The sequence below is a fragment of the Perissodus microlepis genome, chromosome 9 (assembly GCF_051167445.1).
Source record: "Perissodus microlepis isolate ML-2025 ecotype Zambia chromosome 9, ASM5116744v1, whole genome shotgun sequence".
In the NCBI taxonomy this organism is placed as follows: Eukaryota; Metazoa; Chordata; class Actinopteri; order Cichliformes; family Cichlidae; genus Perissodus; species Perissodus microlepis.
The window spans coordinates 7,846,640-7,874,506 of NC_140469.1; the positions used below are offsets into that span (position 1 = coordinate 7,846,640).

General features: G+C 41.1%; 1 protein-coding gene across 1 annotated transcript; it reads right to left on the reverse strand.

Annotated features, from left to right (window-relative positions):
• Positions 1–1,823: 1,823 nt before the first annotated feature.
• Positions 1,824–11,570, reverse strand: LOC146379956 (uncharacterized). The gene is made up of 13 exons (XM_084938891.1): positions 11,325–11,570; positions 10,540–10,617; positions 8,847–8,998; positions 7,431–7,587; positions 7,133–7,183; positions 6,896–6,939; positions 5,826–6,319; positions 5,040–5,148; positions 4,855–4,921; positions 3,091–3,205; positions 2,859–2,992; positions 2,718–2,773; positions 1,824–2,537 (listed from the first exon to the last, which is right to left on the reverse strand). Exons 1-7 carry the CDS (start codon positions 11,338–11,340, stop codon positions 6,179–6,181), a joined length of 639 nt encoding a protein of 212 aa, XP_084795017.1. The 5' UTR covers positions 11,341–11,570; the 3' UTR covers positions 1,824–2,537; positions 2,718–2,773; positions 2,859–2,992; positions 3,091–3,205; positions 4,855–4,921; positions 5,040–5,148; positions 5,826–6,178.
• Between the last annotated feature and the right edge of the window lie 16,297 nt (positions 11,571–27,867).

Consider the following 27,867-nt stretch of genomic DNA (forward strand, 5'->3'; position numbering starts at 1 on the left):
CGTGATTTTTTGCGAGAATGTCTCATGACAGTGACGTAAGCGAGTGCGACGTTTGTGACAACAGCTGTGTGCAGATCAACAATGGATAATATATCGAGTGCGGGAGAGAGTATGAGCATGCAGCGTTTAAAGCGTGGAAGTACTGACCTTACTTTAAGTTTGATTCCATAAAAAGTGACAAAAACATTAGTGTCCGTTGTGCGTGGGAAGAAAACTTCTTTTTACAGCGAAAAAAAAACCCCTAAACTTCCAAGCAAGCACCGAGTGCGCTACGACATAATGGGAAACTCACAGAGAAACTCAAGGATTCTTCCACTGACCGCTGCGGCACACCTGGACCAGGGTAAACCTCCGCCTACCCTATTCCTGCTTTACAGGTGAAAATAGAGCAAAAGGACCGCTAGTCTTTGACTTTATTTATTTTCTGCTGTGTTTTACTTGCATCTATTTGAAAGAGTGAGTGTTAACACAAAAAATATATATTTTATGTGCTGGAATGTGCAGAAAATAAGTTTAAATGTTAGACAAATTTCTTCCAGTCAGAGAATGTTGCATATAATTAAATTTTTGCTTGATGCATAAAGTTAAAAGATTAAAACTAATAAAACAAGTTTTAAAAAGAGACTTTTCCATTTGATTACATTTTGTATGATGGATTATGTAGAAAAAGTAGAATTGGGCTGAAAGATCTATCGCTTTATCACCTATTCAGGTTGTAAATCGTGTTTTTAAAAAGTAACTAAGTAACTAAGTAATTAATTACTTTTGAAAATAAGTAATCAGTAAAGTAACGGGATTACTTTTGGGGGGAAGTAATCAGTAATTAGTTACTGATTACTTTTTTCAAGTAACTTGACCAACACTGCATACGACACAGCAGGCAGACCGCTGGTTGGTTGACCAGAGTTTTTCAATACCTTTCTGCATTAACACATCTCGAGAGGCGTAGGCGCCAAAAAGTGAATCCGAAGCCGAATGTAGCAGCTGCAGCACGGCACACAGAGCAAATATTTTCATGGGGTAGTATCAGAAATAAGACCTTTGAATATGTAGTCCCTTTAACTTCTTCCCTTCTATTAAACCATTCATTCATTCTTTTTCCTTACGTCCTTCTAACCTTTTCACTGTGTTTTCTTTGCGTCTTTACAACAAGAGTGTAAAGTTAATAGCAGTAAATGTCAAGGCTTTCTGATTCTCAGTGAGATAGAGCGAGCTAGAGGAGCAGAGAGGGATGTGTTAAATGAGGGTTAACTACCACACTCATCCCAGAACAGACTGCATGTACAAATCAAGTTCTCTCCTTAGTTCGTTTTCATCCTCCTAGTCCTCCTCCTCATCTCCTTGTAACCCTGTTAGTGAGTCAGTATTTTACTGACTCACTAACTGACACTGGCACTATCGGAGGTTTAGAGGCGGCGTATGTACACAGATTGAGGAGGATCTAAGTATGACGTGGATAACAGAGGAAATCGGGCGTGGCTCTCCTGTCAAAGTTCATTCCCACTTTGAGTTTTTGTTTCAGAGACGGTTCAGCCTGATGCAAATTCACTGCGAGAAGAAAAATACCCTATAAATCTATTAGCAGCTATAGTTTAGGTAGCAGAGCGTAAACTAACACGTCACTTGGAGATATCTGTAGATTTTTCCTTCATGGTTTCAAATGTAAGCTGGCTGATTTGGTACATTTTTGTTTTTGGTTCTAAACTGAGCAAACCTGGTCTTCTCCTGAGGACTGCTGCAGGTATCATGCAAGCATGTTAATTTAATAAAAAACCAACAGCAAAAAAACCCAAAATAGAATGAAACTCATTTCAGGAGACAAATAAAACTGATAGAGACATTTTTTTTGTACAGATGATTGGCAAACGGAAAGTTTCGAAAGAGTCGTGCACACACAAGTAGACTACTACAACATGCTACTTAGTTAGGGGAGTTTGGGAATGACAACCAAGCGGAACAAAATTGTCATCGAAACGAAAACACGAAAAGCTGAGGGGAGGGAATAGAGAGGAGGAAAGCTGAGCTGGCAGCGGGGTTGCTGGAGGGAAGCGGGGAGGCAAAAGTTCTGTGCAACTTAAACGTTTGAGTCGCATGAAAAGAGACTTAAGCCACAAGTCTACTTACAAGAGAAAACCGTCAAGAATCACAATGATTAATACGTTTTAACACTTGGTATTTTCTGTATTTTCAAAGGCTTTTCAGAAAGGATGGAAGCGGTGGTTTTCCCGCGTACCGCTCCGCCCGATCAGTTCTTCGTCAGGCCGCCGCGCCGCCTCGCCAGCTTAGATCTGCTGGGAGAGTTTTACGTCTATTCTGCCTCCGACGTTTTTCTCACCTTGGTGGCCAGCTCCTTCTCACGATCCACCAGCTCTCCATGTCAGCGGAATCGTAGCCGCTGCTCTCGCTCGGCCTGATGGCGCTTTCAAAGGTGGTGCTTGAGATCTGCTCAGGGACTTGGTGGTGGGAGCTGTTCCCACGGGAGCCGCCTCTCCCAGCTTCTCTCTCAGTGCCAGAAGGTGACGGGTCTTTTCATCCACCTGGACGAAAGATGGGGGCGAATGAGAGGTGGGGAGAAAAGGGGAGGGTTAGTCATGTAAAGTCTGTACTCTAAAAAAACCCTTTTTAGAATAGCACTTGAAAAAGAAAAAGAAAAGTCTTTTTTCCCTCTACGATATTAAACAGAGATTCATTTCTTTATAAATCTTTTAAGGCCCCACCTCCTGCAGCTGCTCCATCTTCTCTAGCTCCCACTGGTGCTCTAGGATGAGGCTATCTAAGGAAAGAAGGAAACTTTGTAACAGGGCAGATATCTTTGATTGTGAAACAGAGATGGCCACAGTGCAGCAGCCCAGATTTACCAGTCAGGAGTTTTGGAGTATTCAGTCCCAAAGAGGTTCTTGAGAGAACGGGATGGGGACAACTTGGCGTCTCGGGAGTAAAAGACCATGCAGATGTCTTTGGTGATAATGGCAGGCTGGACGCAATGGTCCAGCTGTAGAGAGGAGATAAAGGGTGTGTGTTAGACACGATGACATCAAGAGACTTAAAAACACGTACAAACAGGTACAACACGGCGGAGCAGCGGCTGACCTCCAGACACGCAGATAAGGTCGTGTAGATCTTCTCTCCGTAGGGAGTTACGCGGTTGAGCAGGAGGGAGTTGTGCAGGGAGCTGTCCCACACTGCCTCAAAGTGATAGAAAGTGCTGAAAAACACAGAAAGAGGAAAAGTTAGCTTGACAGCATTATTTTTTATGAAGTCCTACTTGGTGCTAACATTACAGGGTCTCTGTTTGTCATGTTGTTAAAAAAAAGGGAGTGACGTGAGCACAGTTCTGACATATCAGGAAGTGAACACAGTGACTGAAGCGGTGTTCACATTCATCCTTTAATCATGACAAAACGTGAGGAATCGCACTGAGGTGAGACCTTGACAACAGACAAATCAGGAGCCACAGAGTGTCAAGTGTCAGCCGACACCAATCGGGACAATGATAAGAAAGAAATTCATTTACAGACACGTGAAAAAGCAGTTTAAGCTTCTGGATCTAGATTATTACACCACATCATCATTATACCTGTGATTCAGCAGCTGATGGAACCAACTTTAGCAGCAAAAACTTGAGGTAATCATTTTTTATTAGTGTTTCACAGCAGTGTGGACGGATTTCTGGCCCGTTTGTCTTTACAATGTTTCTTCGGTTCATTGAAGTTTGCAGATATTTATTCATTCACAGCTTTCTTAACGTTCAATCATGTTGACGTCTCAACTTTGAGCCACTGCAGCACCACTCTGTTGTTGCTTTGCTGCTGCGCTCTGGAGTCACTGACCCAACGATGATCTCTTTGACTCTAGAGTACTTCATGGCTCACTCAGTGACCTGGACACTTTGCAGCTTCTTTGGCAGCAAAAAAAGCCCAAATAATCATCACCCGAGCAAAACCGTTGGTATGACCTGTTTGTCTGATATGCTGTGTTTGGTTTTCACCAATGTTGAAGCTGTGCATTAGGGCTTAGCTTTTCAACTTTGCAAACCTAACCCATGCAGCCATGTTGTATTTAGAGGGAAAATGGTTTCTCCTGGAAGTCTTTCCAAACAGGCCATATTTGTTGAGTCTTTTTCTAATTGCACTGCCATGAACTCCAACATTTAGCATGCTAACTGTGGCCTGTAGAGCCTCAGATGTGTGGGGTGAATTTTCTGGGACGTCCACTCCTGGTAAGATTGGAAACAGTCTTTGAATTTTTTAACTTGCGAATAATCTTTCTTGCTGTAAAATGATGGACTTCAAAGCCTTCCCACATTCATGGGTATCAACAACTGCTTCTCTCCTCCTCAGTATGTTACCACTTACCTGAATACACCACACCAGCAAACTGACAGTAGTGGTTACACTTACTGATGATCTAGTGCACTTGATTAGCACTTGGCTAATACTGACCCTCTTAAATAATTATGGAAATAGTCTTGGATGTACTTAGTTTTTGAAACATCTGAATTTCGGCTCAGTGTGTGTTAAATAAATAATGACCTGGTATAATGTGTTGTGTTGTTCATCTGAGGTTGCATTTACCTCATATTAAGACCTACTACGGACCTGATTTTTTTTTAAATTTATGTACATAAAACCAGAGAGCTCACATAACTGCATATGCTCAGAATAAACAGCACACATGGATACAAATGACTGCCTTGAAGCAGCAATCTTCAGACCATCACTATGAGCTCCATACAAGGTTACACTGTTCCTGTTACTAACATTATTAATTAAAAGAAGATATTCAACTGTGTACAAAGGAAGCAGTTACCACTGTGTGAGTAATAAGAAAACAACATGTGCACCAATCCTGTACCTGGTGCAGCAGGTAGGTACCTTGACAGGGCAGGCCTCCACTGTGATCCACGATGGCTGGGAAGTACCTGTGCATGGAGGGAGGAGGTGACACAACATCCCAACTTATAATATTCTTCCTGGAGATCATTTTTATGGTTCCTTTAAAGCTTGTGCGTGAATATAACACTCCAGGTGGATACTCACTCTCCAGTGGGCTCCAGCTCGCTGATCTCAAGCCAGACCAGCAGGTCGTACTTGCTGACACACTGACCCAGGTTGGATTTGGTGATGGTGTTCAACTTGGTGGCTGCAACTGCCACACACACACACACACACACACACACACACACACACACACACACACACACACACACACACACACACACAGAGAGAGAGAGAGAGAGAGAGAGAGAGAGAGAAGCTCAACGTTAACAAGCTGGAATTTGTCTGAATTTAAGAGAAGATGAATAAAAGTGAGGAGTATTTACTACATGCTTTGGGTGACTAAATGGAGGATGGATAGGTGACATGAAAACGCTACTGACCCTTTATACTGAGCCAATAGCTCACACACTTCTATTAAATCTGTCAAAAGAGCCAGTAATCACAGAGGATAGATACTGGAAGCAAACTGAAATGTTAGGAGGAACTAAATCACACATTACAACACCAGTGGCAGCACCCTGCTGTCTCACACATCGGGATCACGGTCCTGTTGAAACGGGCTAATTGCTAAAGCTCACAGTTGCATTCCTCTATACTCAATATGATTGAAAGGAATGTTATTACACTTGAAAACTGCTCTATTCACGTCTTCTTTTGGTGTGAATGATATGTCAGCAAGGTGCAGCACTCATAACCACAGCAGAGCTTTACCGTGCTACCGCCTGCAACCACAGAGCACTATAAGAGCACAGCACGACTCTAATCACTACAGCACCAGCATCAAATGTCTGGCTCATTAGCTACAACAGAGTCCACTGTACCAACCATGATGCTTGGGGACAGTTAGCACAGGGTCACTGGCCACTGGGAGGAAGGGGAAGTGAGAGAGCTGGTCAGCCTCGTCCTCCAGACTGGCCACAGCAGAGGACGCCAGGGAGTTGGCGTGCTCGGACAGCGTGTCCAGCACTTTGCCGTTCACGTAGCCGCTCACAAGGTAGCGGATCAACTCCATCTTACGGGTATAGTCTGGATGTGCCATATTGATGAACGGTGAGAGAGATTGAAGGAGAAAAGAAGAGGAAGGAGGACAGAGTTGGGTAAGAGGATTATATAAATAAGAGATACATACATACATATCCAAAGGAGGTGAGAAATGACAAGGGGAAAAAAGTGGAAGGTCACATGAGGCATACTTGTGTAAAAAAAATCAACATAAAATTATTGATGGCAAAGAACACATTGAAGTGACATGGAAACACTCGCCTGGTTTGGACAGAGGCATGGGAATAGGATAGTACTTCCTGGATGCTGTTGGAGGACTGTTGACATAATAAAAATACCTTTTATCTATATATGCATATAAAATTAGCCAATGTGATTAGAATACAATCGTTTACACATTTCTAACAAAATCTGCTGCATTAAATATGAATTATCACTGCACGACTGGATCTGCTGTTTGACCCCCACCAACCTGGTCCCGTCCTGATATTCTAACTCTGGAATATGCAACTTCTGTCAGTGTTCTGATACTGGAAACTGAATTTCCCAGAGGAACCACCCGAGGGATTAATAAAGTTCTATCTAATCTACATCGACAACAGAAAAAGAAAATCTGCTGCTTGCAACAGCATTGTGTTAGAAGCATTTTTACTGGACTGAATGCATTTAACTGTACTTGCATCATCTGTTAAAAGTACTTATATATTGCAATAAGACTGCAAAAAGCAAAGGGGACTGAATTCTATAGTATGTGGTATGTGTATAAGGTGACTCATGTATGCAGTTTCCTGCCATTAGTGTAATGTCAACTTGGAATCATCACATATCTACAGGTATTTGTACTGAATGGAATGAGCTGTGGTGATTAAAAGCATCAGCAAAAGCATACTTACTAGTGGCCTTTTCTTCTTAGGTCTGGATCTTGATGCCTCTGGGACTGAAGATCACAGCCAAGTCACCAGTTTCATAAACAATAAACAAACAAAAAGCAAATAAACAAAACACTTTCAGAGATCGCACAACTTTGGTTTTCATCTTCATATGATAATGTTCCTTCAACCAAATCTACCATACACACTCTACTACAGTGTATCAAACTAGTCTAAATACTTCCACAAACAATGACATACCCATCTTTGTCTTTTTGTGGCTTTCACCAAAAACTCTCCCCCTGGTGGATCCTGTGTTGACGTACGTGATTTTGGGAGAAAAACAAAAACAAAATCATTTTAAATGGTTACATTAAATGTAATAATATCAACATTCAACAGATTTGACTGTACATGTATCAGCTGCTGTAAAATACATGTTCCTTGATCCTTGGTCAGGGAACATCAATTACTGTTGTTTCAGCCATCGGGTACTCCTCCAAAATTCAGCCTGGACTCCAAATATAAAGCATACAATACATACAAACATACAAATTACCTTTGCTGGTCTTGTTGCCTGCGTGCTCCACTTGCCCCTCTGAAGTGCTCAGTGGGTCATCCTGTCCCTTGTTGAGCTCAATCTTCTCCATCACATTCCTCACTTCCTCCACCTGCGTGGTCCTCACCTCCCGTGCCTCCATAATCGTTGCCTCCTCCTGGTTGTTCATCATTCAAGTTAGTTTACACAATGGGTCAAACTTTTAACTTTATCCTGCTTTACGCCTCCTGGTTTGTAGCAGACTAAGTATATATGATGTATGAAAGGGAACAGAGTGGATTTAAAGTTTGAGGGTGAAGGAGAAGATGTTGTGATTCAGTGATGATGATGATGATGACCAAACGTCAGTCTGCTGGAAGTGCAAAATGCTACAGACCCCTGACTCCACCAAAACATCGAGCTTAAGACTACATAGCTTTTCTTCAAGGCCCGTGTGCAATGTGCTCTTTAACCTCTATAAACTTCAAATCCAAGTGTAGACACAGATGCCACACTGACAGACTGAAAAGAATTACAAAAGCTTTTGGTAAAACGTCTTATGATGACTATCTAAATTGCATGTGACTTCACTGTGTTGGAACAGATGTACTATAAATACCAGTTCATCTCACAACAGCTGCTGAATGTGTTCATTTAAGTAACTTTTTTTTATTAATAATGTTTCAATGTATTTGTATAAAGATGGGTATGTAACAACGACCATAAGACACACTACAGCACTTTCAGCTTAAACTGATTTGTAATGGCCATTTAAACACCATTCAGCAATAGATCAACAACATTTAATTATTCAGGGACTGTCTCAGTTATTTCCATTTTCCTTCATCAACAGCGTACTGGTTACCACATTTAAGCAAAGGGTCACTGGTGTGATCCCAGTCAGGAACACAACTGCCCACAGGAAGAGCATCAGTGTAAAAAGGTCCCGAACTAAACACGCGGAGCGAGCCTTTGTCACAAGGGAGCAACTAAAAGTAGCTACACATCCAATACAATATTTAAAACATTACTTAAACCTTTAAACAAACTAAAGTAAAATGTGATCATTTCTGCCCAGAGTAAAGTGGAGTTGGAAAAGTTTTAGAGTTAGAGTATAGTTAGATGGCTAACTGATAACTTGTTGTGTCTCCCTGTTACCTCTACGATGTAAAGTCTGTGCTGAATTCATTAAAGAGCACTGTTCCTTTATGAGAACTGGTTTATTACCGGCCGCTACTACACTATTCTTTAAGGATGTCTGCATTTCACACAACTGTCTAATAGGATAAAATAATTGACATTGTATACCCAAAGGTCAAGTCTGGATAAACGTGTATATGATCTCCAACTTGAGTGCAAAGCCAAGGCATATAATTGTGTGGTGTTTTAACTCTAATTTGTTTCCTCTCTGTGCAGGGGGATGACTGAAGGTATCACCTTGCTAATCCTTGCTGTCCAAACTGGCCTCATTGAGCTGCAGGTCATCCACAGAGCCTTCCTCCTCTCTATCATCCTCTTTATTGTTGTTGCTTCCATCCTGCAGTCCATGCTGGAGATAGCTGATCCTATAGTGCTAGCCCTGGGAGCATCTAGAGGCAATTAAGATAATATACCAAAGACTTTTTTCATGTGTTTATTTTTAAGAAAACTCTGTGTCCCACTGTTTGTTTTATTTTTTTACTGATCATAAACAACTATTAATAACTATGGGCAGTTAGTTAATTATCACAGAATTCATTATCTATGGTCATCAGTACAACTCATGCTAACATCATAAATTAAGTAATACTACGGTGTACTGTCCTTCTTTCTTCATTCTTAAACTGGCAGTTAGTCTTTTTGACATCAATAAATGTAATCTGACTGAATGTGTGTTTGCAAAGCCTGTTATCAACCTGACTGCTTTCTCATATGCTGGTTTTGCTGCCCATCCCGTAGGAGTTTGTGGAAGCACTTCCGTGCAGTTTCTCTCTGTCCCTTCCTGCTGATCTTTCCAGCGTACATGGCTTTTATGATCTGCCAGTTCTTCCACATGGACTTCTGGCTTCTCATCATCATCTCCTCCTCAATCCTCACCTCTCTCCAGGTAACACACAACCGCATCGCAGTGTGCAAAAACATTCAATTAAATAGTTTAAACTTGCTCTACCCAAACAGTTCAGGCCAATAATAATTAAACATGTATATTTGCTTGTTTTTTAATTCCATAATAACTCTGAAACACTCTACCACCAGGTGCTTGGCACTCTGTTGACCTGTTGTTCTCTTCATGGTGGAGGAGTTTCGTAAAGCTCCAGTGTAGAACATGGATGAAGTCGTATATTGTGTAAATGGGACCTACAGATTGCTGGAGTTTCTGGTATGTGTCACACACACGTACAGCAACTCTTTGCAAAGTTCTGACTGTAAACCAACACTGTCATGTAATGCATCAGCACTGTCTCTGCCTCACTGTCAGTGATTTGTTACCTCACCAGGTTGCGGTGTGCTATGGTGTATCAGAGACTGTATTTGGCGAGTGGAGTGTGATGGGAAGCACCATCATCTTGGTCCACTCATACTATAACGTCTGGCTCAGAGCCCAGCTGGGCTGGCAGAGCTTCCTGCTCAGGAGAGATGCTGTAAACAGGATAAAAAGCCTCCCCACAGCTAGCAATACACAGCTGGAGCAGTATAACGACATCTGTGCTATACCTTGTGTGTCACCTCTGACACCAAGAACTGCAGCAAGCGTTTGGTGCTAGAGGTGAAGATATTTAAGGTAGACACACGTAGTTAGCGGCAGGTGTGTTGTTGATCGGGAGGAAGCAAACAGTTTGTGACCGTTGTGCTGCTGTTAAATCCTGGAAATAAAGAATCTGAAGGACAAGATGAGTAAGGCTGGAGTTATTGGTCTGTATCAAGTTTAATAACTTCATGCATACCAGTGACATCGCGTCACCCTCGCCAACGAACACCCCAGTGGCTTCAAGCCTGGGCTTAGCCTCTACAGGAGAGCTTTCAGCCATATGTGTCCATCACAAGCCCACCACCATGATCTCAGGTCTTGAGGCAACAATCATGAAAACTAATCTTAACTGAGAGTGTTGGATGTCCTCATTGTTGCAGAGCACATGGACAGCATACTCACCTGGTTCTGTGGGCCAGCAGCGCATGTCACACCATCCATCACCCTTGTCATCACATTCAATCTTGGTCTGAGAGAAACCTGAAGACATAAACGTTCAATGATAAAAACACACAGAATAAAATTGTAAGAAGTCATCAGTTGATGCAGTTTAAGGACACTTGTTCTTCTGTGCAGTCTCACCTGGAGCTCACGTTTCTAGTTCATGCCATCATGACCAAAGATTCTTCAATTAATAGTTTAAAGATGTCCATGAATGCACTGCTAACTGCTCTTCAACCTTATAAAAATCAACATGCATTTTGAATAAGAAACACTTTTACAAAACCAAAAGCTTCACTGTGCTTAGTGATTTATATGTCTAAAAACAGGTTCAGTTTGTAACTGAGAGAGCGGCTCAGTGGTGCTGAATTATATTTCCAATAGAAACACAATTTCACATGTTGTAGTAACAACACACCGCCACAAGATGGCAACCTAGGCCTACTTTACCATGCTGTTCCAGTAAAAAAGAAAAAGTGACAGAGCCTTGAAAGAGTGACAGAGACACTTTTTATGAACTCATCTGTAATGTGTCACCTTTTCTGTAGGATGAAGAAGTGCTTCCCTTCTTTTAAAGTAAATACAGGCTTACAAAGATCCTCTAAACACGTTTCTGAAATAATCCTAAACACAATCATTAAATCAAAAATGCAAGAAACAATTTATTTAATCACTCTTCTTAACTTAATTCCTTAACTTAGTAAAAAAGAAAAAAGAAATAGACAAGAACTTTTCTGCTGTCTCACCTCTGTCAGTTTTCATGCTGTTGCAAGAACAGGTGGAGGTGCAGGTGGAACTCTGACTTCACCGTGGTTTGTATTAGCAGGCAGGAGTGTGACATCTCAGAACAGCAGAGGATTGTGGAGCACGGTGACTCCTGCTGCGACGCCCCCGTCTGACTGTCCTGAGCTCTTGGTCCTCAGCAGACGGCCCACACACTCATTCATCACCATGTCTTTACCCTGCCTGTAAGAAAGCAAAGAAAAGGCTAACATTAGAAACAGCCACCAACCAATCCCTTTTACTCCACCACGCAAAAACCAGTGAGAAACACTAGCTAGTATTAACTTGGAATCAAAGTCCACTAATCCCCAGGCTCCCAGCATAACATAGAGTCCAACACAAACTCCACAAACTGTCTTGCTTCAGCTGACTTTCCTTCACCTTCTCTCCAGACAATCTGTTGTGCTCTTTTCAGCACAAAGCCACACTCCTGCTCACTGATCCTCACCTCTTTTTAACCTAGTCTCAGCAACTTTGTCCCATAGCTCGCACATCCTTTCCACCTCCATCTTTCTTCCCAGCCAACTGATACATACCTTTTCTCCTTCCTTAAAAGCCAGCCTAAGAAATACGAGTTTATAAACGCCACACAGAAATAAATCAGAGGAATAAAATGCAAATGATATTGCTTACACTGAACAGCAACACCCAGGTGAGGATTATCTAATGCCAAATTTTCCAAACAATGAAAAAACCGTGCCCTTTTTCTCACCATGTCTAGAGTGTAGAGGTCAGCCAATGTCGCTCGGATCTGCTGCACAGCTTGAGGCTGGTCTGGGAAGAATCTGTCCAGGACTCCAGGTCTGGGGAGCACTTGCTGAACCTTCTTGGTACCAGCCAGGTGAGCGCTGATATCTGGACACTTCACAGCTCGAGAGCGCTCCATGAGGAGACGAGCATCCCAGCTCTGCAATTGAAAACAGACAATGAATTCTCTGCTTGTCTTTTTATCATTAGATGTATTTCTGTATTAAAAAATTCCGTTTATTGGGCCGCTTTGTGCTAGAAGAATTTTTCCAGCATAAAATAGCCTCTATCATTTCACTAACTTTTGGAATCTTATTTCACTGCTGCTAATGACGTTTCACAAACTGTCACAGGTTTTTTAGCTTCGTTCGTATAAACTTTCTTGTGGTTGAGATTCCCGAGAAAACAGCCAGCACACTGAGCAGCAGAGGGTGACAACAGTTGGTTTATAACACGCTGAGATTTGACAGACAGAGACAGAAGAATGAAGGAGAACAACACAGAGTCACGCTATCAAGGAGAACCTGGACGGTAGATTCAGCAGTTTGGCTTGAAACTTGCAAACTGTTTTAACTTGTTATGTCCGATTAAGTTTTCCTTCCAGGATGCTCGCCAGTTTTCTTTCACTTGTTTCCTGTTCCTGCCAGCAGAATGCACACACAGCTGCAGTAACTACACACAATGTTGCAGAAAACATGGAGCAGCAACAAACATGTGTTGGTCTCTAATCACCCATTCAAACTGACACAGCGACAGGTCTGTGGTCACTTATATCAGCCAATCAGGGCTAGACTTGGTGTTGCTTAGCAGGGAAAGAAATAAACTCAATGATAATGACGCTCCAGTTTCTCATGAATACGAATCACTTTAAGCAAGTCTGCAGGTTTCATTTAGTGTTTTTAACTAAACTCTTTGATGTAATCATTCTGAGTGCAAATCAAAAGTTGGACCTGTTCAGAAGTGTAGTTGTCAGGCATGTAACCGTTCCTGAAACACGCCACAGTTTGCCGTCCCTGAAGTGAAAGTGACACAAAAGACACAATCTATGTCGACACACAGCGACCTCCATCTCCTCTTCATCCAGTTTGGAGGCCTTCCTTGAAGTCTCTCGTGCTGCTGTCCACTGGGAATCCCCACATGTGCCTCTTCCCCGTGTCTACGACGTGTAACAAATATAATAAAATAGTAAGAAATTATAAAGTAAATGACAAGATTTTCCATTTACTCTAATTTAACAGTAGTCATCTTGCAGAAGACAGTCGTTTGGTTACTATAGTAAAAACTATTATGTCAAATTAACCAAAATGAAAAACAAAATCACCTAAACTTGCATTTTTCACTGCCTTCTGTAAAGTGTCAACAAATGCAGACATTTTGCTGTCTTCAGCAACAAAAACGCCATCATTTTTCCTTCTATTAGTCCCACATGTGATCGTTGTAAACTTGGAGAAGGCTCTCTCACTCATTTATGTTGGACTTGCCCCAAATTGCATAACTATTGGTTGGACATTTTTAAATGTTTTTCTGATATCTACAATTGCACATTAGAGCCGGACCCAATAACTGCATTGTTTGGATCTTCCTCTTCCCTTTTACACCTCAGCTCTGCTGCACAAACTACATTTTTGTTCAGAATGGTAATTGCTAAGAAAATGATCTTGACTCTCTGGAAGTCGGATATTGTAGCTCAATTCAAAATGTGGCTAACAGAACTGACTGCTCTGTTGCACGTGGAGAGGATTAGGTACACATCAGCGGACAAACTTAGTCATTTCTTTGATGTGTGGCAGCCATTTTTAGATCATGTATTAAAACAAAGTTCTCTTTGATCGATCGCGAATAATTCAGCGTACCACCTCAGCGTTTTATTTCTGTTTATTGCCGGCGCTGAAGTAGTATTTTTGTTGTTGCAGCGTAATATTTTGCCTTGTTTGTGTGTTTTTGCCCTTGCTGTTGTGTTGTCTGTTTTGTTTTATTGGTTTTTTTTGTTTGTTTTTTTTTGGGGGGGGGGGGGTGGGGGGGGGGGGGGGTTGTGTCTTTTTTTTTTTCTTATATCAAAAAATCTCAATAAACATACTTAAAAAAAAACGGCATCAAAAAAGTCACGGTCATCAGAGTAACATCAGAGAAACAATAAAGTCTAACCATGGAAGGTTTTTATAAATACAGTGGGGCAAAAAAGTATTTAGTCAGCCACCGATTGTGCAAGTTCCCCCACTTAAAATGATGACAGAGGTCAGTAATTTGCACCAGAGGTACACTCCAACTGTGAGAGACAGAATGTGAAAAAAAAATCCATGAATCCACATGGTAGGATTTGTAAAGAATTTATTCGTAAATCAGGGTGGAAAATAAGGATTTGGTCACCTCAAACAAGGAAAATCTCTGGCTCTCACAGACCTGTAACGTCTTCTGTAAGAAGCTTTTCTGTCCCCCACTCGTTACCTGTATGAATGGCACCTGTTTGAACTCATCATCTGTATAAAAGACACCTGTCCATAGCCTCAAACAGTCAGACTCCAAACTCCGGCATGGCCAAGACCAAAGAGCTTTCGAAGGACACCAGGAAAAGTATTGTAGACCTGCACCAGACTGGGAAGAGTGAATCTACAATAGGCAAGCAGCTTGGTGTGAAAAAATCAACTGTGGGAGCAATCATCAGAAAATGGAAGACATACAAGACCACTGATAATCTCCCTCGATCTGGGGCTCCACGCAAGATCTCATCCCGTGGGGTCAAAATGATCATGAGAACGGTGAGCAAAGATCCCAGAACCACACGGGGGGACCTGGTGAATGACCTGCAGAGAGCTGGGACCAAAGTAACAAAGGTCACCATCAGTAACACACTACAACGGCAGGGAATCAAATCCCGCAGTGCCAGACGTGTTCCGCTGCTGAAGCCAGTGCATGTCCAGGCCCGTCTGAAGTTTGCCAGAGAGCACATGGATGATACAGCAGAGGATTGGGAGAATGTCATGTGGTCAGATGAAACCAAAGTAGAACTTTTTGGTATAAACTCAACTCGTCGTGTTTGGAGGAAGAAGAATACTGAATTGCATCCCAAGAACACCATACCTACTGTGAAGCATGGGGGTGGAAACATCATGCTATGGGGCTGTTTTTCTGCCAAGGGGACAGGACGACTGATCCGTGTTAAGGACAGAATGATTGGGGCCATGTATCGTGAGATTTTGAGCCAAAACCTCCTTCCATCAGTGAGAACTTTGAAGATGAAACGAGGCTGGGTCTTCCAACATGACAATGATCCAAAACACACCGCCCGGGCAACAAAGGAGTGGCTCCGTAAGAAGGATTTGAAAGTCCTGGAGTGGCCTAGCCAGTCTCCAGACCTCAACCCCATAGAAAATCTGTGGCGGGAGTTGAAAGTCCGTGTTGCTCGGCGACAGCCCCAAAACATCACTGCTCTCGAGAAGATCTGCATGGAGGAATGGGCCAAAATACCAGCTACTGTGTGTGCAAACCTGGTAAAGACCTATAGTAAACGTTTGACCTCTGTTATTGCCAACAAAGGTTATGTTACAAAGTATTGAGTTGTATTTTTGTTATTGACCAAATCCTTATTTTCCACCCTGATTTACGAATAAATTCTTTACAAATCCTACCATGTGGATTCATGGATTTTTTTTTTTTTTTTTTTTTTTTTTTTTTTTTTTTCACATTCTGTCTCTCACAGTTGAAGTGTACCTCTGGTGCAAATTACTGACCTCTGCCATCATTTTAGGTGGGGGAACTTGCACAATCGGTGGCTGACGAAATACTTTTTTGCCCCACTGTATGTGCATAAAAACACAAGGAACATCAACAATGAGCACCTTTCTTTTTGCTGAAAGTGATATAGCTTTCTGTTACCATCAACTGAAACCGCCAACATTTCAGGTGTGCATGCTGGGCAGTTGAAGCTGACATCACAGCACAGCTGCTCTTCCTCATCAAGAAAGCTGTGCTGCAGTGCATCGCTTTTGGCACGCCCAGTCTGTATGTACAGAAATATAACAGAGGAATAAATATTTGCATCTGCTTATTGAAAAACAATATCAAAGAAATACTTCACTCAGCCTTCCCCCACACTTGCAGTTGCTTGCAAAAGCATTCGCCCCCCTCAGATCTGTGGCAAGATCTGAAAACTGCTGTTCACAAACGCTGTCCATCTAATCTGACTGAGCTGGAGCTGTTTTGCAAAGAAGAATGGGCAAAGATTTCAGTCTTGCTTTACTTCTCTCTGGGATAACTTCCTCGGAGATGAAATGCCGGATTGCTAGCGAGGCTACAAATACACACAGCCGCTCTATCACGTGACCCGTACTGCTGCAATGTGCTACGGTTATGGGCCGAGTTACGCCATGTCGCAAGTTTTGCGAGGTGCTTTTTTGATATTTAATGGATCGGATTACATTTTTTTATTTTTCTCCGATATCCGATCCAGTAATTTACGTCACTATCAAACCGATACCGATACGTAATATCGGATCGGTCCATCTCTAGTCAAGAGTGCTCCTGCTGATGTGTAGGGCCTTCTACAGACTGTACAAGGTCAAAACACTGAATAAGATTTAAAAACTCTTGAGCAAGCAGTCCATCAGGGCAACAGTCATGAATATTAAAATCACCAACTATTATAATCTGATCCTGTTTCGGCACAATTTCAGCCAAAAAACATGAAAAGTCATTTAAAAAATCTTTTTTAAACTTAGGTGCTGATAGATTACTGCACACAGTAAGAGCGTCCCAGTTCAAGTTCAAAGCTGGAGGGGAAACCAGTACATGGAGTTGTTTGCAGTGAAAGTTTTTTCTTAAAAACAGTCAATATTCCTCCTCCTCTACCTGATCTTGGAGCATTAAGAAATGAGCAGTCAGAGGGTAACAGTTCAGAAATAATGCTAGGCTCACCAATGCTCATCTGTGTCTCAGTCACAAACAGGAAATCCAATCCACTGGAAGAAAAAAAGTCATTTATAAAACCACACATGTATCAGAGCCATCCTTGTTGGAGCTGGAGCCTGGGCAGAAGTTGTCTGTTTAGCCCACGTTAATGGGCGCAAATTCAAAAAGTATATTCCACGACCCCTGTTACGCCCAGTCTAGGGGTACAGGAACATAACATAAGGTGACCCCACCCTGGTCCCCAAAACCACACCCAGAAGCCAATTTCTTAAGTGAAAGGTGATTTATTGTCTAAACTGAAGCTGAACTCCGGGGTGAACAAAGACCAAAATTACAAACAAAAGCCTATGTGAAACAGAAACCAAACAAAAGACAAATGCTACACCTAATCATTGAGCGAACACACAAGGTTCAAGGTTCTTTATTTGTCACATGCATAGTTATACAAGTATAACACACAGTGAAATGTAGCCTGACACGCTCCTCGACATGTGCAAAAATGGGGGGGGGGGGGGGGGGGGGGGGGGGTAGAGGAAGAACATTATATATATATATATATATATATATATATATATATATATATATATATATAGTATATACATTGGGTGAATGTGCAGTAGTAGCAGCAAGCAGGTGAATTCTGTACATTAATATGAATAGACATCTGACTATTTTACAGAATAGACAATATAAACATATTTAAAATTAAAGGAATTTGGAATGTACATTGTGCCTGGGTTTAGAGTGTTTGGAAGAGAGTCCTGTCTCAGTCAATTATAGATGATGTGAGAGGGCGGGTGTGTGTGTTTAGGGCCCGGATGGCTTGGGGATAGAAGCTCCTCTTGAGTCTTTCTGTCCTTGCCCGGATGATGCGGAACCTTCTACCAGATTGCAGAAGTTGGAACAGTTTGTTGCCAGGATGGGACGGGTCCTTCACAAACTCCCTGAGCGATCCCTTGGACCACTGTGAGCAACAGCAGACGTGTGCACTGTGGTCACACCAGCATCGAATCCATCCAAGTTACATGGTTTATTAAAATAATCAAATTACAGCGTTTACATTTATGTTAGACTACTTTTAATTAACTGCTTTAGCCCACTTACAATGAAATTTAAAAAAAAAAAAAGTTCATGACCTGTGTAGTATGTTAGCTCTATTGGAAGTAAAAATAACTTGAGCTCCAATTTTGAAAACAACTTTTTATATATATATATATATATATATATATATATAAAGCTCTGACTTGTATTATGAGTCTGTGGTCTGGGTGAGAGTCCTGTAACTCTGTCTGCAAAATACAGCATATAATGAGCAATGTTGGGCAGTTAATTATATAGTTACTTCTTCAAAAACGTTTTTTGCAGCTGTTTACCTAAAAATGCAGCCAAGACGTTTTTAAATAAACATTTCAAACTACTTACAGAACAATCAGCTGTTCTGCATCAAATCTGATGCCACACAAATTATTTGTGCCACTCCAAAAAATAATTCCTGTCCACTATGAGATAAAGGAGAACAACAGCCTGATACCTGCAGGCCTGACAACAGGAGATGTATCACTCCTGTAACACCTGTAACATTCAGCAGTCGTCTCATTGTTCTGACACACACAACAAAACTATTGACTACACTACACACTAACAAGATTGGCGCTAAACGTCGCAAATCTCTCACATCTCAAAACACCGCCGTCACTCCTAAAGCCCCCCCTTCCTAAACAACTGTTGCCATATCATTTTTACCTATGAAGCGCCTTGAGACGACTTTTGTTGTGATTTGGCGCTATATAAATAAAATTGAATTGAATTAAATTTTTTGATTGGTTGACATGGTACATCTTTCGACCAATAGGAAAGGGTGGGGTTTTTTGGGGGGGTTTTTTGCTCACAGGCGGAGAGTGCTTTCCAGCGTTTTCCTTATAAAACGCAGTTTTTACAGTTTCTTCCTGCAGTAAATATAAACGATAGTATTCAGGAAGAAAACCAAACATTACAAATATTTTTATCATAACTCTGGTTTTACGTGGCCTATCAACACAATTTAAAAACTGGTATAAAGTCCACACGTTTTCCGTCAATTGTTCCGTCTTTCCTGCTCACATCTGCAATGGTTGTATGTGTTGTCATTAACGTGGCTTCACTCCACATCAGCCACGCCGTTTTGCTAGCTAAAACACCAGTGTTGGCACATAAGGACGCTGTCATAGCCTGTCAACGACGTTGATTAGCTGCGTATATACGAATGTGAATCGCATTACTGGCTGGACTATGGGATAAGGTGGCATCGTTCTAATCCCATACAGGAGCAGCCAGTTACTTACTGACTAACACTGCAAAACAGAATTGTTAAAGTATTCATTTTAATTTCAATTCAGGTTGGATTTTTTTGTGCGCAACACAGATATACTGTGCACAGAGACCGTGCCTGCAGTGCGCAATTGCTCACGCCTGCAGCTTAGATAGAACATTGGTCAGGCGTCAGTGTAGGAGAGCAGAGTGAAAGTGGAAGAAAGACAAATTGCAGGTTACTTTTGAAATGTTAAAAGAATCTTGGAAATTTGATCAGAATACAGTGAAAATGAGAGAAACATATTTTTCTCAGATTATTGTGTTAAATTGTCATAATCCCCGTGTTCTTTAAGACTATCAGCTCTACTCTAAACAACCCTGAAAGCCTCTGCTGACACATGTAATCAGTTCCTTTCTTTCTTTGTAAACAAGGTCGAGTCTATCAGGTCAGCAATAGTACTTCCTACAGATGACCCATCAGTGTTTATTCCATGACTGTAAACATGTTTCCATTTGTCATTTCAGTCTTTACTCTGAAATACAGGAAATGACATCATGGCTCAAAATCTTTGTCGTTCAAACAATTCTTTATTTAACTTTTTTTTTTTACTTTATTTAAGAACTTTAATAAAATACATTCAATAAAAACTTGAACAACAGGAAACTGATTTTTCATCCAACCACTGAAAAAAAAGGTAACCACTGAACACAAACACTACAGAAGAACAATTTATAAAGATTAAAATGGAACTACAGGAACATTTTGATTCATAGCCTCATTAGAACTTTAAGGAGAGCCGATCTGAACTCTGTGGAGCCTGATCTCCAGGGTTTTAAGTTGGACTCTGAAACCAGAAGAGGATGTTTCTCTCTCTTCAGATTCGTTGTCGTCCTGTGATGGGAACGATTTCAGCCCTGCATGATCGCGCTGATGTTTGCACAGAGCAGATAATGACGTGAATGTTTTGGCACATTGGTAACAGTGAAACGGTTTATTAGTAACGTGGGATCGTTTGTGTGCAGAGTATGAACTGAGATTACTGAAGCTCTTGTCACACTGCTCACAGCTGTAGTTTCCTTCCATGTGTGTACGTTCATGCTCGTTACGACTACCTGACTGTGAGAAGCTTTTGTCACAGTGTCTGCACTTGTATGGTTTCTCTCCTGTGTGGACTCGTTTGTGTGTTTTAAGGTGACCTGCAGTGGTGAAGGATGACCCACACTGATCACAGAGGTGCTTTTTGACCCCACTGTGAAAGAGTTCATGGTGTTTTAAGTCAGTTGATGTGGGGAAGCTTCTCCCACATTCTTTGCAGTTTTTCAGTTTGTCTCCAGTGTGTTTACGTTGATATATTTTTAGGCCGGCTTGCTGACTGAAAGTTTTTTCACAGATGTCACAACAAAAGTCTTTCCCACCACCACAGCGATGACAGGGTTGAGAAGTGGATCCATCTGTGTCGCTCTGCTTCTAAACAAAGACACAAAGACAGTGTAAGTCAGTCCTTCAACACTTTTATATAATTGAAATCCATTTCGTAACCATTTCTCTTAACAGGTGCCATTTATGGTCCTTATCCACACACAATACGGTAATATTACGTTGAAGCACAGTACGTATCACTCCGCGAGGCTCCTCGGTAGCCGTAATGCTCCGACAATCCATCAAGCGGTGCAGCTCCGTAGCTTACCAAAGTCGTACAAAAAATTTTTTTGACAGATTGCTGAGCGCTGTGTACCACATAAAATCGGTTCGCGGTGATCAAGCACAACCAGAATTCATACAAAAGGCGCGCTGACAACTTTTGAGAGAATGAAAGGATTTTAGGCTGTGCACCCCCTCTGGGCTGCACGGCGTTAGCATGGTTAGCTCGTTAGCATGGTTAGCTCGTTAACACGTTGACGCTGTCCAGCCCCACGCACAGGGCGATGCACAGTAACTCGTTAACGGAGATTTGCTGTGTTCATCTTGTCGCTGCCTGCAGGTGAAGCGATAGGGGAGGAGGGGGAGTTGTGTTCAGTGAAGGAGAGAGGCGAGGTCGAGTAAAGTTGCATAAAGACAAAAGTGGACGAAAGAGAGACAAACTTGTGGCTCCACAACTATAATTATAACGTAACATAGACTATATCGATATAAAGGATATTGTCACATATTACATCTCGTATAAAAATATATCGATATTTTTTAAAAATTCGATATATCGCCCAACCCTATCTATCTCAGCCCCGCCCGTCGGGTTATCATATAGCCCGACGGGCGGGGCTGAGATAGATTTTGGTCGCCCGACCGGAGATATCGCTAGCTCCAGGACATCGGGCTAGCGATTTTGCGAGCCCTGAATAGTAGAATAAATGTTTACCAGGTCTGCACTTTTTAATATTTCCTGTTGCTGTTTCCTATTATATATTTCTATAATTGTCTAATATATTCAATAATAATAAATCAAATGTAACAGTTACAGGGTTCATACGCCTTTTTCAGGGTCAAATTCAAGCACTTTTTAAGCACTTTCAAGGTCCCTTTTCAAGCTTTTCCAGCCCCCCCCCCCCGCCAAAAAAATAAGAATGCATGTTTCAATTTGCATCACCTCAGTAAGACCATGTGAAAAGACACCTTAGCTCCCCTTTTGTTAGGACATAGAAAAACGCACCACACAAAAATACTGCAAAAGGAAACGGTCACCTTATATACATAGTAGGGGTGGGCGATATAAACGATATACGATAGAAACGATTTAAATTTGGCCAACGATAGAGATTTTGACTATACCGCTCTATCGCGATAGCGCATGTTGATGATGTCATCAAGCTGCGGCTGTTTTGGTCGAAAGCATCGCAGCGGCTACAACCATTATCATCTGCAAATTATGGCAGGCGGCAGTCATAGCAAAGAGATGAAGCACTTTTGAAATATGGGGAAAGCCAAAAACTGCGCTTCCTCCACTTCCGTAACATTGATTCATTAGTGTTGAATTCTCTCGCAGCTGTTCTATTCCCATATTGTTGCAGTATATTAATAACTAACCTCGTATTGTGGATGAATAATCTCAGTTGTTGTCCAGACTGAAGTTTGGCCCGTGTATAGCATCCTGCTATGCGATTGCATTTGTCCCTGACCACCAGAATCCCTCACGTTAACTTTTATCGAGTGGAAAAAAAGTTGGCGTTCATCTTCCAGCTTCACTGTGCTAATGTTATGCTAACATAGCTGTGTCGCTAGCAATCACGTAGCACAACATTATAGACCAGGTAGTCCAACTTCAGTAACCCTGCAAACGCCACTGCTGTTTAGTTTTCTGTCTTCATTTATGTTGGAAGTGGTAGCAGAGCTGTACATTTTAATTAGTTTCAAAAATCTCTCAGTCAGAACATGGTATGAAATGTTTAGGTGGAAACTAGCGAGCTAACTTCCTGTTAACTTGTAACTCCGTTAAATTGAACAACTTCTGTTTTCATGGATGCATGGATGTTAAACTTAATTGTTACACCTGGTAAAGCAGCAACGCTGATGATTTTATTAAAGATGAAAGAATTTAGACCGTTTTTAACTCTCAGTGTTCGTTTGACTTTAGGACCTGAAGGGAACGGAGTTTTGGACCCAGATTACTCCGCGAAGCTCCTCACCACGGCAGCCGTAATGCTCTGACAATCCATCAAAACATTTTCTAACAGATTTCTGCACAACAAAATCGGTTTGAGGTCAGTAAGCACAACCAGAATTCATACATAAGGCACACTCTTGATTTTTGAGAAAATTAAAGGATTTTAAGTGTGCCTTATAGTGTAGAAAATACGTTATACAGAAGAAAAGAATATATCGCGATATACATTGTTATGCACGTGCTTCAAATTATACCGCGATATGGCTTTTAGGCCATATCGCCCAGCCCTAATACATAGTGTATAAACTCAAAATGCACATTTCACTTAAAAATTAAGATGTGAAAATGTGAACAAATCAACTTGTTAGAGATATTCTTCTCCTGTTGAAAAAAAAAAACAAAAAATGAAAAATAAAGAAATAAGTCTTCTCATCAGATATTGATGCTTCTTTCCTGTGTGACAAAAAATAGGAAACAGATGTTTGTTTGTTTGTTTTTTAAGTTAATTCCCAATAAAACTGTTTCATTGCTAACTACATTGCTGTCTGTATTATTGCTGAAGTCCTAAATGATCACCTTTAAAGTGTTTGTGCTAATAACATCAAGTCAGACAGGCATGGAGAACAGCACTGACTGTTTAAGTAGTTTAATGTGTAGGTGCTGGTGATAAACACATTTTGAATGAAAGCCGGGGAACTTTGGTAGCACAGAAACAAGTGGCTATTCTTTGTGACCATATGGATCAGTCCCTCATATTACCATTATTTCACCCAAAGGCACCAAATTAATACTCAAAAAAGCTGCAGCAATACACACAAATATAAACAGTACTTGGTGACAACTTTGCTTTTTACAGGATATTCCATAATAGTGCTGCCATACTGCATCACACTCAGTGCATTTCAATCATTTCTCCAGCGAGTTTGATAGCTAGCAAAATAATAATCATAATTTAAAAAAAAAAAATAGCGTGTGTAACGTACACATACTGGAAAATTATTTACTAGGACTCACCTATCATGCGACCGGAGAGAGCAAACTCCGCCATTGTTGTTTTCCATCAAACACTCATTAAAACAGCAACCTACAGGTATGTTAGTGCACTCATCCCCGACTGTCCGAGGGAGGGGCGGGGTCACACTTTGAAACAGATGCAAGGCAGCCCAGGCCGGGAAATTTTACTTTTGAAATACAGTTACATTTTCAAGAACTTTTAAGCACCACATCTGAAATTCAAACACTTTTCAAACCTCGAAAAGACGACATTAGAATTCAAGCATTTCCCAGGATTTCAAGCACCCGTATGAACCCTGATTTTTATACTCAAAAATCCATCCACAAGCTTCAACGCGTCCAGAACTCTGCTGCCCGTATCATCACCAGGACCCCTTCTATCCACCACATTACTCCTGTTTTGCAGCAGCTTCACTGGCTCCCGGTCAAATATCGTATCAATTTCAAAATACTCTTGTACACATTTAAGGATATTCATCATCTCTCCCCTCCATATCTCTCTGACCTGGTTAAGATCACCGCCCCATCTGGTTGTCTCAGATCTACTTCTTCCCTTTCACTCTCCGTCTCCTCCCCCCGTCTTGCCACCATGGGGAGCAGGGCTTTCAGCTGCTCTGCTCCACGACTCTGGAATTCCCTACCTCCTGATTTAAGAAATATCTCTTCCTTCTCTCTCTTTAAGTCCCAACTCAAAACTCACTTGTTCAAAATAGCTTATCCCACATAACCTCTCCACTCTGCTCTTTTAAATTAGTTTATGTCTTATGCTTTTATGATTGTGTAAACTGCTTGCTTTTATTTTGCTTTTTATTCTAATGTGTACAGTGACCTTGAGTGTTTTGAAAGGCGCTTTCAAATAAAATGTATTATTATTATCTTTGAAATATCTCAGTGTGACACTGATACTGTACATGAGTGTGGTAGGTTTTGAAAACAGCATCAGCACAGTACACAGCAAAGGGGAAAGGAACAATTGTTCCTTTCGAATTTTATACAAAACATCCAATCCTGGATCATATCCATATCCACTTAGGATCCAAATGCACCACATTGTGACAATAACCACGGCACAGCAGCTGATGAGCAGCAGATAGATACTGCTCATGGCATCACTGGTGCAACTAGACTTGCAGTCAAGACCGCCTAAACCAAGACCAAGACCAGAGGGTATCGAGACCAAGACAAGACCAAGAACAAGTCGAGACGAGACCGAGACAGACAAAAAAGTCTTTAAACTGCAGCCAGATGCTGCTTCGTTTACGGGTGTCAGGCATATTTATGTGTTTTTGCTTTAGCACATCCCTCCTCACTTGACTTGACGCACTTGACTGTCACGTCTCTCACCCTCTCTGTTTTTCACACAATGATATTATCCTATATCCTCGCATGTGATTGGCCACAATATGGAGGGATTGGAGCACAGCTGAGCCACTGTGTGAGAGCTGAGCAGCAAAAGGAAATAAAGCGAGGGTAGAAATGACCGATAGATTAATAGGCTCTGTTTTGAGTTTTGTTCAAAAAAGAATGACTTCATATAGGAAAAAATAAATATCACATATGCAGGACACCTTAAACTGTATCAAGACACAGGGACTAAACCCCAATTCAAACAGACCCAGAACTGATCTGGAATTAAAAGAGGACTACAACAGTTCAATATCAGGACTACTGAGGACTTAACCAAAACAGAACCAGAATCAAAACTAGATGATAGTAGCACAAAAAATCATCATAGACCTGCACTACACTTATTTTTTAATTCTACCAAAGTCCACTATTTAAATTCAGAAAAGTTTCTATAATTATTTAGCCTTGTTGTGCAAACAAGCCTGCATAACTTAATAAATATAGAATTTGAAAAGTAACAAATGGTATCTAAGAAGTTACACTAGGCACTAGATACATGTTCTGATGAGTTTTGGCAAACAACCATTTGACTAACATGTGTGGCTGTATCCCAATTCAGGTACTGCAGCCTTAAAGTACGCAGCCTCAACGATCCTCAAGGGCCGCGTACTTAAAGACCGCTAAGGCCGGAAGTGCGAGGCTTGTGAAATGGGACGGTCTAGCCTCCGTTGCGCTGCCCAGGTTGCCTAGCAACCATGATACTAACAGCTGGAAACGTGTCATACAGCTTTGTTTGACAGAAATGGAGAAAATCTTCTGTTCATTTGTTTGTTTGTTTCTACATGAGCTTTGCTAATTCTCTGTAAGATTAAGCTCAGCTATTGAACGGCGTATATTTTAAAGTAAAGGCTTTAAAACCAAGTTAGTACAAACGTCACTAATGTCACATAACTTTGCCAACATGTGGCCAACAGTAATGTTTTCATGTTCTTCGTTATTAAACATTTGCACATAAATAAGTGACATAATATTCAGTACTTACTTAAAGTTTACTCTTCGGCCGCCCCACATCCGCCGTTTTTTTTCGGCAAAATTATCCACACCCACCGCCGCGCTATGCATTCTGGGATATGTTGGGCCACGAAGTCTACACCGCCACGTCCTTGAAATTCAGGGAAATGAAGGACGCATTTGAGGGCCGCATTTCGAGCAGCCTTCGAATTGGGACAGCCTTCGTCGCGTCGCTGTGACGTAATCGGCCTTAAAATGCGGCCTTTAAGGCTGCAGACCCTGAATTGGGATACAGCCTGTGTCTCACCTGCTCTTGTTCCATCTCTGTTCTGTCCTCATTCTCCATCTCTGCTCCTCTCTCTCCCTCTTTGTGCTGACAATCAAGCCAAACGCCAACATCATCAAATATACAGTTGAAACCAGACATTTACATACTCTTCAGATAAAAACACAAAAACATTTTTAATTGTAACATCGAATCAGACTAAATGTTTATTTTTTTACATTGATAAATATAAAAACATATTTGTTAAATTTAAGAGTAAAGAGAGAAATTGTCTGTATTTCTTAATTGCAAATGGCACCAAATTGTATTTAAAACTGAGCCACACTCATGGAGCTCCACAATTCTTTTCCTGGTGTTTTGGTTGACATCTCTTGATTTTCCCATGTCAAAGAAACAGGCTCTGTGTTTTGCCTTATATGCATCCACAGCTGTGCCACCAATTTACTCACATGGACTCTACTAACCTATCAGAAGCTTCTTCAGCTCAGAATGGAATCGTCTGGAGTTTTCTTATTAATTAACAATAAACTTAGTGGATATGTACTCCTAAATTTGATGAAAGTGATGAAAAATAGACAGCTCCCTCTTTTTATTCTGACATTTAACTAATTCAAAAGATATTTCAATATTTATTTATCTAAAACAAAACAAGTTTACTCTAAATTGATGTTTAACAGTAAAAAAATGTTTTTACGTTTTCTCTCTAAAGTGTATGTAAACATCTGGTTTCAACTGTGAATATACTGCTGTGAATTGAAATTCCTCGTTTTGCATAGAAATATACTGAACAACATACAAAGCATAATATATAAAATAACATGTACCCGAGTTTTTTCTTTGAAAGAAGCCCCTTATGGCCATTGTTGTGTTCATCAGTACATATCTGAAACCGATTTAGAGAGTTTGTTTAGCCGTGGAGGGTAACAACTGAAAATATGAAATAAACACACATGTAAGCTAAGACTCTCTAAAAAAAAGAGCATTGTTGTTGTTCGGCTTTTCATTTCGCCATTTGTTGATTCACTCGAAGAGTAAGTAACGTAATATGGGTCAAGTGATCAGTTTGATATCAATCTTTTGTGAAACGCCGTCATATTTACATTAATTGAACAGTGTGAATGATTTGCTTTGGTACCTGGTCAAACTTAAGCTTTCCTCTGTCTGCAGCAAGCTCGCAGGGAGCAGCTTCTCCCCCTCGCTCACATGCGCAAGCGTTGTGCTCAGTCTACTATTGCCTGAGCTCGGATCATACCAAAATTAAAGGGAATTTACTACTGTGCGCTATGTGCTTCGAATATTGTGTGTAGT

Excerpts from the sequence above, each read along its gene's own strand:
- LOC146379956 (XM_084938891.1), bottom strand. Across the intron at positions 8,999-10,539 it reads CTGCTGGCCCACAGAACCAG|ATGCTCCCAGGGCTAGCACT; the intron begins GTGAGTATGCTG and ends AATTGCCTCTAG. Across the intron at positions 7,184-7,430 it reads AGGCAACAAGACCAGCAAAG|GATCCACCAGGGGGAGAGTT; the intron begins GTAATTTGTATG and ends ACGTCAACACAG.